The sequence below is a fragment of the Mytilus edulis genome, chromosome 2, assembly GCF_963676685.1.
Source record: "Mytilus edulis chromosome 2, xbMytEdul2.2, whole genome shotgun sequence".
NCBI lineage: Eukaryota > Metazoa > Mollusca > Bivalvia > Mytilida > Mytilidae > Mytilus > Mytilus edulis.
This window is the reverse complement of record NC_092345.1, coordinates 60,853,400-60,868,457: the sequence shown is the minus strand read 5'-3', so window position 1 is coordinate 60,868,457 and position 15,058 is coordinate 60,853,400. Positions and strand designations below refer to the sequence as shown.

The 15,058-nt window shown below is 31.5% G+C and overlaps 1 protein-coding gene across 1 annotated transcript; it reads left to right on the top strand.

Annotated features, from left to right (window-relative positions):
* Window positions 1-329: 329 nt before the first annotated feature.
* LOC139512590 (homeobox even-skipped homolog protein 1-like) lies at window positions 330-4,772 on the top strand. Its single transcript, XM_071300313.1, has 3 exons — window positions 330-718; window positions 3,302-3,462; window positions 3,787-4,772. The coding sequence occupies exons 1-3, from the start codon at window positions 499-501 to the stop codon at window positions 4,435-4,437; spliced, it is 1,032 nt and encodes a 343-aa protein (XP_071156414.1). The 5' UTR covers window positions 330-498; the 3' UTR covers window positions 4,438-4,772.
* The last annotated feature ends 10,286 nt before the right edge of the window (window positions 4,773-15,058 follow it).

Below are 15,058 nucleotides of genomic sequence, written 5' to 3'. Positions count from 1 at the left end.
TGTTCATGAGGACGACACCTACATGACACTGACAAGGCATTTACCTGATGTCTTCATTGGACACGGATCATTACGCTTAGCCAATAACAAAACGCCTTACAGGTACATTTCTACAAACTCCGCCTTTTTTACAGCTTTTGTTAAACCACGCCCTCAATGATGGTTAAAGGATTATCAATTACCGAATGAATAGATGTTTTTCAAAACAAGTGAATTTGATTTATTTATGACAATTGAAATAGCTATTACTCCTTGAATGGGTTGTTTAGTTTTTCACGCCTGATTGAACACCACGAGGGTTTATAACGGCCACATATCAATTGAAATTCAGTACATTAGATTCATTCAAAGGGATAAACATCATCTTGCACTAATCCTTTGATAGTTTAAGGATTGCACATTTTCCGCTTCATAGATATTTCCAAGGACAAACATTTACTTATTCGTTTAGTGACATTGACATCTAGTGAACGCATTAATTTTTTGATAAAAAAAAATATGCAAGGATCATTACCAACTTCGCCCAACAGTTCTCCAAACATGTCGCTCAGTGATACTTCAGTTACTGAAGATGGACTTAAAATTGCTGATCCTTGTAGAAAATTGTCCAATTCTTTGGAAAAGAGAATAGATTTTCCAGATTCACCACAATCAGAATGTTCCGATAGTTCCAATGGTGATGGTACTCCAGAAAGATCTTGCTTTGGAAAATATAAAGGTAATTATTAGTTTTTATTAATAGTTCCTGTTTCTTCATCAAGTATTTGAATTAGGCTTGGACTATTACACTAGTATGATATAAAGTGCTTTCCAATAAAGTATATAATTGTCCCAGAATTAGGTCGGATAAAAAACCCAAGGATTTTGTATTGTACTAAACAAATTTTTGGATAACCCCCTATTTTAAGAATACATTGTCTTTTAATTGTTGTCTTATGTTTAATTAATTTGTACATCATAGTATATATTGCTCTTTTTTTTTACACATTGTCTATTTTGTGATATTAATTTATTAACTGACGTATTTAAAGAGTTGTATGTGACATAAACAAATTGCTCAATTATATATTCCATTTGAAGAAGAAAAATCACAATAATAATTATTTATTACCGTACCACGTCTCGATTAAATAAAATTAAAAAAACCTTCACAGACAAACACAGAAGATAACTAGTATATTTAAGATGTTTTACATGATTCATATAACTAGTTGTTATACATGTATTTTTACTTATTCTCATCGATAGCCGAATAGAAAAAAATGTTTCCTTTTTAGTTTTGATCGTTTTAATTCTTTTCAACTGATGTTAATTTTCGTCTCGAAGAAATCGGCAGAGATTGTTAAATGGCCTATAAATTGATATCTATAAAAGTCTTTAAATAATATTTAAAAGGCTTTAAGTTATTGACAAACTCCTTTGATGATTTGAAAACGCAATAGTGAACCACAAGGATTAGGAAATTAACCGAAAATTAATTCATCAGAACTGTTTCCTTTAGTTAATAATTGCATTCAACTCGAAACATTTAATTCACCAGTATCATTATTCAAATAATGAAAAATCATAAATATATACGCTTCAAGTGATATTTCTAAATATTAAAGGCAAGGAAATTGATTGAACATTTCGAATGTTTTCCTAAAACTAAATTCTTGTTTAAAGACAGGGAAGTCAAACAATTATAAATAAAATACTTTAAAAAATAAATAGCTTTGACTAGTTATTTGCATAATTATGTAATCTACTGGAATAAAATGTGATTATTACTTCTTTTTGTAGTGACTTAATTTATTCAAATATGTTTGTAGGTATAAATGGGCATAACATGTAAATAATAAATACAAAATGTATTACAAATGAAGCAAATATTCTTAAGCATAAAGACAATACGTTGTAATCAAATAATAATTCCAGTAAAATCTTTAATTCATTATAAATATAATGGTGCTAAATATTTGATGTTGTTGAGACCATACGGGTATGCTAAGTCATTAGGATAGATCAAAAGACATTCCGAACAAAGGCATTAGGGGAGTAAACTTCATCATCATCATAAAATTCTTAGTGGAAAACATTTATTTCATCTTTAGTTTAATGCCTGGCATTTCTTACATTGTGTACAAACACAAAATCCTTAATTTCTTCTCATTCTAAATTGTATATCTCATCAGCCGTTTGATGTTTTCATTTAATGGTCCTCTGTCAGATTTCTAATAGATTCAATGAAGTATAGTAAATTTCTCAATTCAAAACCATAATATCGCTTTAGACATTAAAACTCTTTACTAATAACATTTAACAAGAATTTTATGTGGAAGGCAAACTTAAACAAGGTAATAATCTATTTGTAAAAGGGCTTTAAAACTGTTAATATACTAAATTGAAGCAAGGATGCACCTATTGAACTCGTAGGCGGAGATGATTCCCCAATCTCTAAAAGATTTTAGTAGCCGGAACAAGAACAAGCACCTGCATAAATTTATATTAAAATGAAAAATGAAAAGATTTCAATTTTAAAATCAAAGACTCTCACCTCATTTAATTTAAGAAAATCTATTATGAAAATATTATTGGGGAATCAGCACGCGCAATGATGTCGTTTGCGTTGACGAAACATATGGTCTGCATCGAACAAATTGAAATTTATTGGATTTTATATTGGTCATTTAGCATATTTGGTCATAAATTGAGATGAAGGCTTTTCTTTAACCTAATATAAATTTCGGTGTTGACTAGTTTACACAGTGCTAGATTATTTATAAAGTACATAGTCCGGCTCAGACATTTCATTACCCATTAGCAAATATAAGAGGAAAATATATATGTATATATTATTTTCTTTCATGTGTAAGTTGTCAGAAAATATGCAATTGTATCCTTAACTGAATAAGTGAATAATTTTCATCTTGGCATAACGCATTAAAATCTTTTAACACATTTCAACCCGTAAACTGATCCGAAGGAAATGCGTTATGTCTTAATAAGATTACAACTTCTGCACAAATTGTACAAAGAATGCATCTTTGATTGAAGTTCTGATAGTAATCTACCCCAGTGTGCATCATTAGTAAAATTAGAAAACTTCTGAAACGTAACAACACTTGAGGATATCTAATACTGTTATTAAGCATGCTGGCATTAATTAGCGACAAACTCATTTGATTAACAACTTGGATCACGGAATACTCGATTCAGTTAACTTTTAAAAAGCACATTTATCATTCTTTCTCTAGTTTAGTTATTTTTCATTTGCATCAATTGTATAAATACTATATTTTCCTTTTTTTTTGTTTTATAGAAAGTTCACAAGACCAGAGAGATTTAAGAAGGTACAGAACTGCTTTCACTAAAGAACAACTTAATAGACTCGAGAAAGAATTTCTGAAAGAAAACTATGTGTCTAGACCTAAAAGATGCGAACTTGCAGCAGAATTGAATTTATCCGAAAGTACCATTAAGGTAGGTTTATTTATTAAATTATTTTTATTTCTAAGTATTTTTTATTTTAAATTTAAAGAACACATTTTTATATTATAAAACACCACACACAATATAAAGAATATAATAGGAAATGCATTGTGCAATAAGAACTTATACAGATTAAAAAAAAAAGAGAAGAAAAGAAACTTAACACTGCAAAAAATACAAATTGATCAAACTATTGAATAGAGAAAGAAAGGATTAATGAATATGAATTAACTAATGTGCTTGTAAACTATTGTATGAAATAAAAAAAATAAAGGCAAAATGAATATATATTAATATTTCTAATTTACATTTTAGGTCTGGTTCCAAAACAGACGAATGAAGGACAAAAGACAACGTATGGCTATGACATGGCCTTATGGGATACCAGCTGATCCACAGGTATATGCCTACCTTGCCGCCGCTGCAGCCGCACAAGCATCCTATCCATATGGATTTCCAAATCCTGCCGCTATGTCATACCCTGGTATCGGTCTCCATGGATTTCAATCATCCGGGAGCTCTGCATTCTCACCATTGCCCAGTCATTTACAGCCACGCTTAGACCTTTTACACAGTATGAGTAGTCCCATTCATCGCCCATTTGTTGGACTAGAAACCAATTCACCATTACGACCAGTTCCAGGATTTGACACGAGTTCACCAATATACAGACACGGACTAGAGTCACTTCATCGTCCAGTTTCAATCCCTGAATCAAGGTCACCATTGTCAAGTTCACCACCAACTTCATCCGTCTCTTCAGTACCTAAAATGCATTTTCCTTGGATGGAAACGTCACATTCGTCTGGAGTTTGTGGTATTGCTGCCGGCAAGCCATGTACATGCGGTGTGCCAAATTTAGGACTTTCTTCCTCACTGGCACCACCAGCGGGCTTCCTATCCTCACCACCATCTTTGAGCTTACATAAACCAGTTTTAACGAAACCGGAAGTTGAGAGATCGTAATAGACTTTTTGCTTTACTTTGTGACTGAACATGTATGTGATATTTGAGTTTGTTTGTGATTATAATTGTGTAAATGAAAGTAGTGTGAAATTGTTGTACATTCGAGAGAAAATGTGTGTGAGTGAGTTGTTTTGAATGCTTGTAAGTTATTGTTATTTAAATGTACCTAAGAACATTTAATTCGCTACAAATTCAGGGTACTTCTTCTAGTAAATCCATGTATATTTCAAATGCTCACCGCCGTGTGCGCAATTGCAGAAAAGACACAAATTTCTGTAAATATTAATGTTTGTTATGTTTCTTGATACTTATGAATATATAAAAATGAAAACAAATTATCGTTTTTTTCTTTAATATTTGTACTTCGAAAATACACCATGCAGGAGAAAGACAACACAGTGTACTCTCAGTATATATCAAGTTTTGATTTAACACTGCAACATCATCGGTCGAAACAATAACTATTATAATTATTATTTATTATAATAATTTTTATAATTATTATAATAATTATGATTCTAATTGTAATTATCATTTTATTCTGAAATTACAAATAAAGAATTAAATACACACCAACAAAAAAAATAGTTCAACATGAAAAATGCAGAACGCATTTTTCAATAGCATTTAAAACAGAATATAAAATTTGATATGAGCGTCACTGATGAGTCGAATGTAGACAAAACGCGCGTCTGGCGTACTAAATTATTATCCTGATACCTTTGATAACTATTATGCAACACCGTGGCAAAAAAACGAAGAACGTCAAAAACATAATCTTACCAAACAGTACATGGAAAACAACTGGTCTGAACATTTTTATTATTCGCATTATCACAGCTCCATTTATGTTTTTTGGGATTCAGTAAAAAGAACATATATAATTGAGGAACACAATAGAATTAAATATCCACATTAGGAGCACGAATTGTTCTATCAAGTCGTCTAGACAATGTATTGTCTGTTGTTGGTTGTCTTTGTTTGTCTGAAAATAAGAAGACGTGCATGGTATTTTTTCCGATGAAACAAATCTCCATCAGAGACCGAATGGCATAGAAGTTAAAAACAGTTGGTCACCATACGGCCTTCAACAATGAGCAAAAACATTACCACATATAGTCATCTATATAAGGCCCCGAAATGACAAACGTAAAACATGTTAAAGGAGAAAACTAACTACTGGTCTGAACATTTTTATTATTCGCATTATCACACCTCCGTTTATGTTCTTTGGGGTTCAATAAAAAGAACATATATAATTGAAATTTGAAACACAAATTATGTAGGAGGTAAAGTTATTGTCTTTCTGATATACATTATTTTACTTTTGTCAGTGATGTCTTTCGATGGAAAATTCAGCAAAAACATGAAAAATATCAATTTTGTGCCAATATGCCTTCGACTGCAAAACACATGCAGTTGTGTTTTTTATTGAAATGCGTAACCTTGTGAGAAAAAGTTTGTATGAAACAAATGCAGGGAAAATTGTTCACAGAGAAAACAACATCAATTTTGTGAATGCGTGTTGGTTTGAGAGTGTTTAAAATGGCAGATTTTTTTTTGGTTACACTGTTGTAAACATAGGTGGTACAGCAAATTTTGAAAATATAAATGAAAACTGAAATGAAAGTCAACGGAGATTTATAGGAAATTTAATTGGTATTAGACAATTTAGAAAAAGATAAAACAAAAAATGGCTAGCTGAAAACGTCCTCGACTAAAAGAGAAATTTTAAACTTGTATCTAACGTTTGTAATAAGTAGTTCACATGTAACAACTAAAACGGTTACAAGAAATGAAATATCAAAATAGTAACGGAATTCTGTCACCAACATAATCACGTTGTGTGATCATTACTAAAAGTCATTTACTTTCAAATACATTAGTCATCGATACGAATTCTTAATGTTCATTTTTCCCTAATTTAAATTTAAAATCCTTTAATAAAGTCATATGTTCATTGAAGGATATAATAGATACTTAATAATTTTTGATATGCATTAACATTTAATTTTAAAATTTTTACTGTTGTAAAAAGGATAAGACGTTTGTCATAATGGTTTTCTTTGATATGCGATGATGACTACTTGATATCAACATGGGAAATCTAACCGAATGAAATCCACGTTAGCCAAATAGCTTTTAAAATTTTCCATAATGTGCTTTTGGCAAATTTCGTTTTATTTGATCTGAAAATTTTGATTTAAAATTAGTTAATAATTTGATTAGTAACCATTTTATCTGATTTTGATTCATGATACAAATCGCAATATTTTACTCAGTAGGTGATTAATTATAAGTAATAATTCAAATTTCAAAGTGTGAATTAAAAGAAAATAAAACATAATACGAATAAAATATGAAGCCCATTTTTCCTTATTTTTCTAAAGTACTATTTACCCCATAAGTAGAGTTACGTTAATGTTTTTGTTCATTGTACGTGCCAAGACTCGTGCCTACAACAATGAAATTTGATATTAGCAGAAATGATAAATACAAAAATCAAAGGTCATGGAACATGACTATTCGAAAAGGTCAAACAAACGTGATGGAAATAACACAGCAAACGAAAGCAGAAAAATCAAGGGAATTTGAAAAACTGGAATCCAGAAATTATGTTCTTAAAAACACAGAGATCATGCACGAAACTCGTTTGTTAATGTGCTTCTTGTATGTTAATTAGATGCGTCTTATTTGACCATAGATGCAACCACTGCGCCAGATTAGTATTTGGTTTGGTTTGAAAAGGCACTATATGTGTGACACTAAAACGTAGCAGAATTTTCTCCTTTTGTTGCCTTTCTCTGTTCTGTCTTATACTCGTTTTGTCGGAGTAAAAATGATTTTAAATATGTAAAATAGAGAACGGAAATGGGCAATGTTTCTATGAGACGAAAGGGTAGAATCAACCGAAGGCAACAATGTGTTTATTACTTTTTTAAAAGATAAAAACGTATATGCCTATTTCAATTCCCTGCTTCTGAACAATAGTTTTCACCAGCATTGTGGTACTGACAGAAAAGTAGCTAACAATAATTCCAATGAAGTTTAATATATACTAGTATAAGTTTAAACAAGTATAAATTGAAAACTTACGTTCAAACCTATGATTGCGTTGGATAAAAACCGCAATTTTTATACGTGTGCATGAAAAACAAATTTCGTTGTAGAAGGGTCTAAAACAGCACAAACAACATTTTCCAAAAGACCAAAAAAGTGAAAAAGTATATTTAAACAAAACGCATTTGACTAACAGGTCGAACAACTGATGTTCTTAAACCCTGATGACTGCCATTGGCGATTGCCAAATAAAATTGATCACAAGATGTAGCAAAATGGATCTTTAATATAAATTTAATAGTAAACAGAAAACCGAATAAACTTGTGGCCAAGATGTTATGCCACAAACACAAGGTGTCAATATTTTTTTTTTTGTACACCAGATCTAGATTTCGACAATATATGTCTCTTCAGTGATGTTAGGGATCGAAACGGTAATTGGAAGTCCATATAATTTACCCTCAATTTCAGATAAACTCTTAAATTTTAAGAGTCAATATAGGATGAACGGACCATATAAACCGGAGGGAAAATATGATACAAGCCCAAACGAAAAAATATAAACAAGTCCAAGTTGAAAACTTACGTTCAAACCTATGAAAGCGTTGGATAAAAACCGCAATCATTTTATACGTGTGCATGTTAAACAAATTTCGTTGTAGAAAGGTCTAAAACAGCACAAACAACATTTTCCAAAAGACCAAAAAAGTGAAAAAGTATACTTAAACAAAACGCATTTGACTAGTTTAAGTTTATATAGTATTCATTTAAAATATTTGCCTTTACATGCCCCATTCTGACTCGTTTACATCATATTATGCCTGTAATCATTTTCTTCAAGTACTAATGACATTATGCAAATAATGATTTCCTTCATCGAATGTTATTCAAGTAAAAAAAAACATATTTAAACTAATATCCTGGGTAAATTATTACAGGTTGTCGTGGTAAATGCAATCGATCAATGGAGATTTAAAGGAGAGATTTGAAAATAAAAAAAGCTAAGTTTGAAATTTTTATATTAACGTCTTATTGTTTCAAGGGCGTATACCGAATATGAAACTTATTACTGATGATTTTTAGAGTGAAATGTTATAATCAGTAATTCATATAATGTGATTTTCTATACCCAGAAAAACACCAAAAGTAGACGTAAGATCGATCTGGAAGGAAACAACAAGAAAACATCTGTTATAACGTTTGTACTGTATCGTTAAGATAGGTGTCATAGTAGATTACTACAGAAGCCAACACTTACATTCTTAAAATAGTATTCAAATAAGTAATGTTTTACACGTACATTCACACATACAAAAGAAAACAAACACATCCTCACAAAAATATCAATAATAAAACGAATTTATAAGTTCGGACGCACGAAATTTTAAACATGTTATTTTCGTTTTTCGAACAGCAAGACTATGGAGTAGAAAACTTTGTATTTAGCCATTTCTTATAAGAAAGCATGAAATTAGGATTTGAAAACGGAAGAAGACTATTTGTATAAAAGCAAATTAATACTTCTGATTCCACAACGATTAGTATTTTGAACGGCACAGATATGCAATCTACAGGTGATAACACATCATGTATACCGTGTTACAACCCAAGCACGGGACTCCAGACCTAGCCACCACAAGGATAAGGAAAACAATATTTTATAAGTTGGTGATTGGTAGAAGGTATCTGGCATTGCAGTGAAGGCTTAGGTATGAAACCGGCTGAGGAACGATATTAATTTACAAGTATACATAAAATGCAGTTATAACATTGTTGGAAGGATTCAAGACAAACAAAGTATTATATCATAAGAACTAACCAGCAAAAAACTAATAAGTATCGGTTCGCTTGAAAATGTGGTTCTACACAAGCCTATATATATACTGTTTATATGGGGTTTTTTTTTATATATTTTTAATGATGTTAAAATATTTCAAAATGTAAAATTGATTACATATATATCTAACTAAAACTAATTGTATAGCAAACCAATATCAACAGACTCTAAAGCATTTCAGCGAGTACAGATATATCGTAACACCTTATAAACTATCACAATGAGAGCGATGAAGTTTAAAATTGCATGTTTAGGTACAATCACTTAACAGCCGATACTATTCTGAACGTGATCTCTTAATGGGTAACATGAATTTACATTAACCCTTGGGATTTGGATCATAGAATGTGTTACATTATACATATGAGCAACTTCTATTATATGTGAAAAGTCCTCAACGAGTTCGATGAAGATTATAGAAAACCAAAAAAACAACAGTTAAAACTGTTGAACAGAGTCCTTTTTTTCACTTCCGATTTTAAGGTATAAAAGTGTTTCATAAGCTATTCTTGTGTAAAATACGATATGGAGGTTTCTTATAATAATTTTGCTTTGAATGTTAAATATTGTACATTTAGATAGTGACCATGTGAAGACATACTACATGTTATTTTTTTAGGATATTAAGCATACACTTTTCAAGTTATAATACAATGTATTATTACAAAAAGGCGAACATTACAAAGTGACACTCAAACTCTTTGAAAATTGACATTAAGCTGTCAGACAACACTGTGACAGACAAAAAACAACACACAAAACACAATACAGGAATGGTAAGCATATCCCGCTCCACATGTGGCACCCGTCGTGTTGCTTGTGTAAGTACAAACCCAGAAATAGAAATAGAAAATTCGACAGCTTTTATTTGGGTAGCTATCAGTGCATCGTATTCATTTGTATTTATCAAAGAATCTATAAATTACAGAATTGGAGGAATTCTATCTAGGTATTCTCCCCTTAATTCTGGGTGCAACATAAATTGCCGCGTTCATTTTCTAGCATGAACAGCAAGACGAGAGAGAAAACAACTTGCTCAGAAAGTTGCTGTTAAAGTGAGAAAAATTTGAATTAAGCTTTGGGGAAGTAAAAATAAGTTTAACTCTAACATTATCCGATTTATAATTTATAATATATCATATAAACATTTCGAACGCACGAAAATTGAAAACAATATTTTCATCTATATTCTTATGCTGTAAGCAACATTTTTAACTCATTTCATCGTATCTCTTTTTATTTGTCAGTTTTATCATTCTTTAAATGACATATAAATATCCAGCCAGACAGAAGTGCATCTCTTTCGTGTCCGTCCTGCAAGACTGAACTAAAGTGATTCACATTGATCATTATATTTATTTGTATGCACTCTACAATTTCCTTACAAAGTCAAAACTTCAAAGGAAAAAATAGTATCAGAAAAATGACTTATTTAAATTATTTTATTAATGTTGTTGTATTTATGAAATAAAATTGAAAAAAAGAAATTTAAAATTTCAGCATCATTTAACGGCGCTATCGGTTAGAACTTTTGGGAGATACTTAAATTTTACAACGAATTAACTTTCTTTATTCGTTTTAAGATTTAAAAGAATCGCGATGATGCCTTAAAATATCAATTTTTACCCTGCATTTATTAAAAATAGGTATCATCAGTAACAGAAGATTATAAACAACATAATGTCATTTTTTAGTGAATCATACTTGGATATGAGAGTTATATTTAAAACGCAAAAAATGTCATCGCTAGACCACAAAAATAAACACACATACACACACAACACAAACTAATGAAACAAAACACACAAACACAATCAAGTACAAAAACTCAATAATACACACAGCTATAGACAAACTAAACAATAAAACATAAGTATACAAGCTAACAAACAAGAGGGCGACTTAAGACCCTGTCTCGCTCATGTGAATGGTATATATATATACAATATGTCCAATAATGTACTCTCTGTTTTAAGAATTTCACCAATCAGAATCATGTTATGTATTATTCCTGCCAATTTTGGTCAGATTGGTCATTTGATTTTAGATTAATAAAGCAAGTATTGATCTCCCAAAAGACACATAAGAACCATACATAATTCGCGTCTCATACATGTATACTGAGATATATATGAATAGGGCCCCGTTGGTCAATAAAGCACCATATTTTTTCACTTTCCAAATCACCATACCAATTATAAAAAAAGTGTTCCTTCAGTTGTAGTTTTCAGTGGAGAAGCTTTGAGAAACGTCAATTGGAACTACAATTTGCCTCTGAGGTCTATGCTTTTCCGCTCCCTCACGATTTCAATGGCTTATTCCTGTAAACTAAAGTTCAAGCGACCTTTTTATGTAAACATGGTGGATGATCAAAACATAGAAACGAACGATAGATATCTGATGCCAAGTTTTAGTATGACATATACTCTTACTTATAGCCATGCTAGCTAAACAAAAAATATAAATTCAAGTTTATATAACAATGTGAGTAACTTATATCATTACGACAAATGTGCGCAACCTAAAATATTATGAAGAATATGAAGAACCTTTATACTATTATGACCAATGTGAGATTCGAGCTAGCTCTCAGCCCAGATATATCGTATTAGGTCACTAACACAACATGTAACTAATAATATCTATCTTATGTTAGAAACTGTATAATTAACTTTATTGTTGCTGTTTGGTTGGTGTCTCATTGATACATAATTATACCCCCGCTTTAAAAAAGGGGGGTATACTGTTTTACCTCTGTCTGTCCGTCCGTCCGTCAGTCCGTCCGTCCGTCAGTCAGTCCGTCCCATGAAACTTTCGTCACATTTTTCTCAGGAACTACACATCCACCCTTTCTGTAATTTGGTATCAACATTTATATATGTCAGCCATACCGTGTGATGCGTTTTCAGATTCATCACTTGACAACTTCCTGTTTACCGAACACTTGTCTGATTTTACACATGATAGCCAAGTTGAAAATTTTCGTCACATTTTTCTCAGGAACTACAATACAAGGATTTCTGAAATTTGGTTTCAGGATTTATATAAGTCAGCTATACAGTGTGATGCGTTTTCAGATTCATCACTCGACAACTTCCTGTTTACCGAACACTTGTATGATTTTACACATGATAGCCAAGTTGAAAATTTTCGTCACATTTTTCTCAGGAACTACAATACAAGGATTTCTGAAATTTGGTTTCATGATTTATATAAGTCAGCTATACCGTGTGATGCGTTTTCAGATTCATCACTCGACAACTTCCTGTTTACCGAACACTTGTATGATTTTACCCATGATAACCAAGTTAAAAATTTTCGTCACATTTTTCTCAGGAACTACAATACAAGGATTTCTGAAATTTGGTTTCAGGATTTTTATAAGTCAGCTATACCGTGTGATGCGTTTTCAGATTCATCACTCGACAACTTCCTGTTTACCGAACACTTGCATATTTTTACACTATTAATATTATCCACTTGCGGCGGGGGTATCATCAGTGAGCAGTAGCTCGCAGTTTCACTTGTTTATATATCTAATTCATATGTAATTTCTATAGCATCTTTTTGGAAAATAGAAAATCTCTCCGTTTAACAGTTATTTGAATATGTGCACCAATTAAATTTAGAAGATTTATCACAATTATCAATTATATATGAACAAATATCATTAGAGTTTTGTATAAGGTTCAGTAACTTTGCTTTTGCTTGTTTCTATTTTTTTGGGTTTTTGGTTTTTCAGGCTACCATATTTTCCTTCGCACTTCTCTGTTTTGCTAAATCATTTCCTATCAATAATCACAAATTGTTTTTGATGACGACTTCCATTTAACTTAAATAAGTTTTAAACTTCAGGTTTGAGACAAATCGGTTAAATTAGAAACTTTATAGAGACCATTAAATAAACGAAGAAACGAATATAACGGTTCTCTACAAGTTTAAACCGACTAATAGTAAATTACCTGTGCACACCTGAAAGATCAAAGAAGTTTGGGACATTACTGAATATGGGCAATACAGTTTTATTTATAAACATTTACAAATAATGATATCTTACGCAAGAAAGAAACTAAGAGTTAGGCCTCTTTCATTTTATGTTTGGAAATCGATTAAGGAATTCTATTTAAGCTTTCAGCGGCTGTTTGTTAAATAGTTTATTTTACGGCCAATAATTACTAAGTGAAATGAGATTTTGAATTAAATTAGTTTTGACCATTGTTCAATTGGTTAGCAAATGATCGCCGATCAGGTTCAAAGATTTTGCTGATCATCTATCGGTAAAAATCTCGTTGGTCATTTGCGTTGGTCACTTTTTCGGAGTATAGTAATGTTCAGATAATGGTCTTTTCGTAGACCCCCTGGACGTCGCAAGTGAATTTTGATGTTTCATGGCGAGAACATAATAAGAAATTATTTAGATAAAATAGAATGTTCATGTTAAAAATTCTTAGTGATTAAAATGTTTAATTGAGTGGAATTTGTCATAACACCTTTAAACTTGAGGACAGCAAACGGGGGACAGGTATACAGTAAACATCTGTTATGATATTATAGAGAACTTGATAAATCAATGGAGTCCGTTTATAATCAAAATTTCAAAATTTTACACGAACACTATAATCAGTTTTTTAATACATGATTTTATGTAACTATGTATATGTTCGACTCCGATCTTCATAAAAAATGATAGTCAGATTTACGAATGATCAGTTGTCGCCTCCGGCTACTCCGGATTTCTTCATCAATAAAAACTGACCGTCATGATATATATCTAAGGCAGCTGAATGTGGCGTTAAACACCAATTTCAAAACAAGCATGGCCAAACCCACCACTTATTCTTATGATATATATATTGTGCATCTAGTACGCTGAATAAAGAATTATAAGACGTTACGCATGGTATTCGGTCTATGTTTCATTTGACCATTTCTTGATGCTTAAGTAGGACAAAAACCAATCAATTCTACGTATTATTAAATAATTAGTTGTCTTGATTCATCAGTTGAATCGAAATTAAATAAAACCTGATTTTAATAAACGTTCCACCGAACCTTGCATATTTTTTTCTATTCCAGAGTGCCACTGTCGTTAAAGTTTAGTTGTTTTCTGTAGTAGTGCAAGCGAACTTTTTATATAAGTCTCGAGTTCCCTATGCAGTGAATCAGGGGAGGTGTACCTTAAAAGCAAATCAGATGAGCAGTCCAAAAGACAATCTCATTACAGAAGCGTTTTGGAGCAAAGTTTTTACCACCGCCATCGTAGTACGTTGTCTTCATTAACCTTTAGTACACAAATCAATTGTAATTAACTTGTCCAAATTACAATTAGTGTGATGACATGGTCGTGTGGTACTCGTCATCACAACTTTACTTGAGATAGATAATATTATTATATATGATTTGAATAAACGTGCATGTATATACTTTATAGTTTAGTGGTTTAGACTTGAAAATTTGGTTTATTGAGTTGAAATATCGTGACGGTTGACGATGACTGTTATATTTAAAATAGCGTCGCAATTTGTTTTGCAAATCTATGATATAATCATGTATAGTAATAATCTATTCCATCTTATTACGCAAGCTTTTACCGTTTTCAGTATGAAGTAAAGGTTTTATCGCCGGGATAGGCACGAGGACACCAATAAGGTAGCGGTGGCGGGGAAGACATTTCAGTATGAAGTAAAGGTTTTATCGCCGGGATAGGCACGAGGACACCAATAC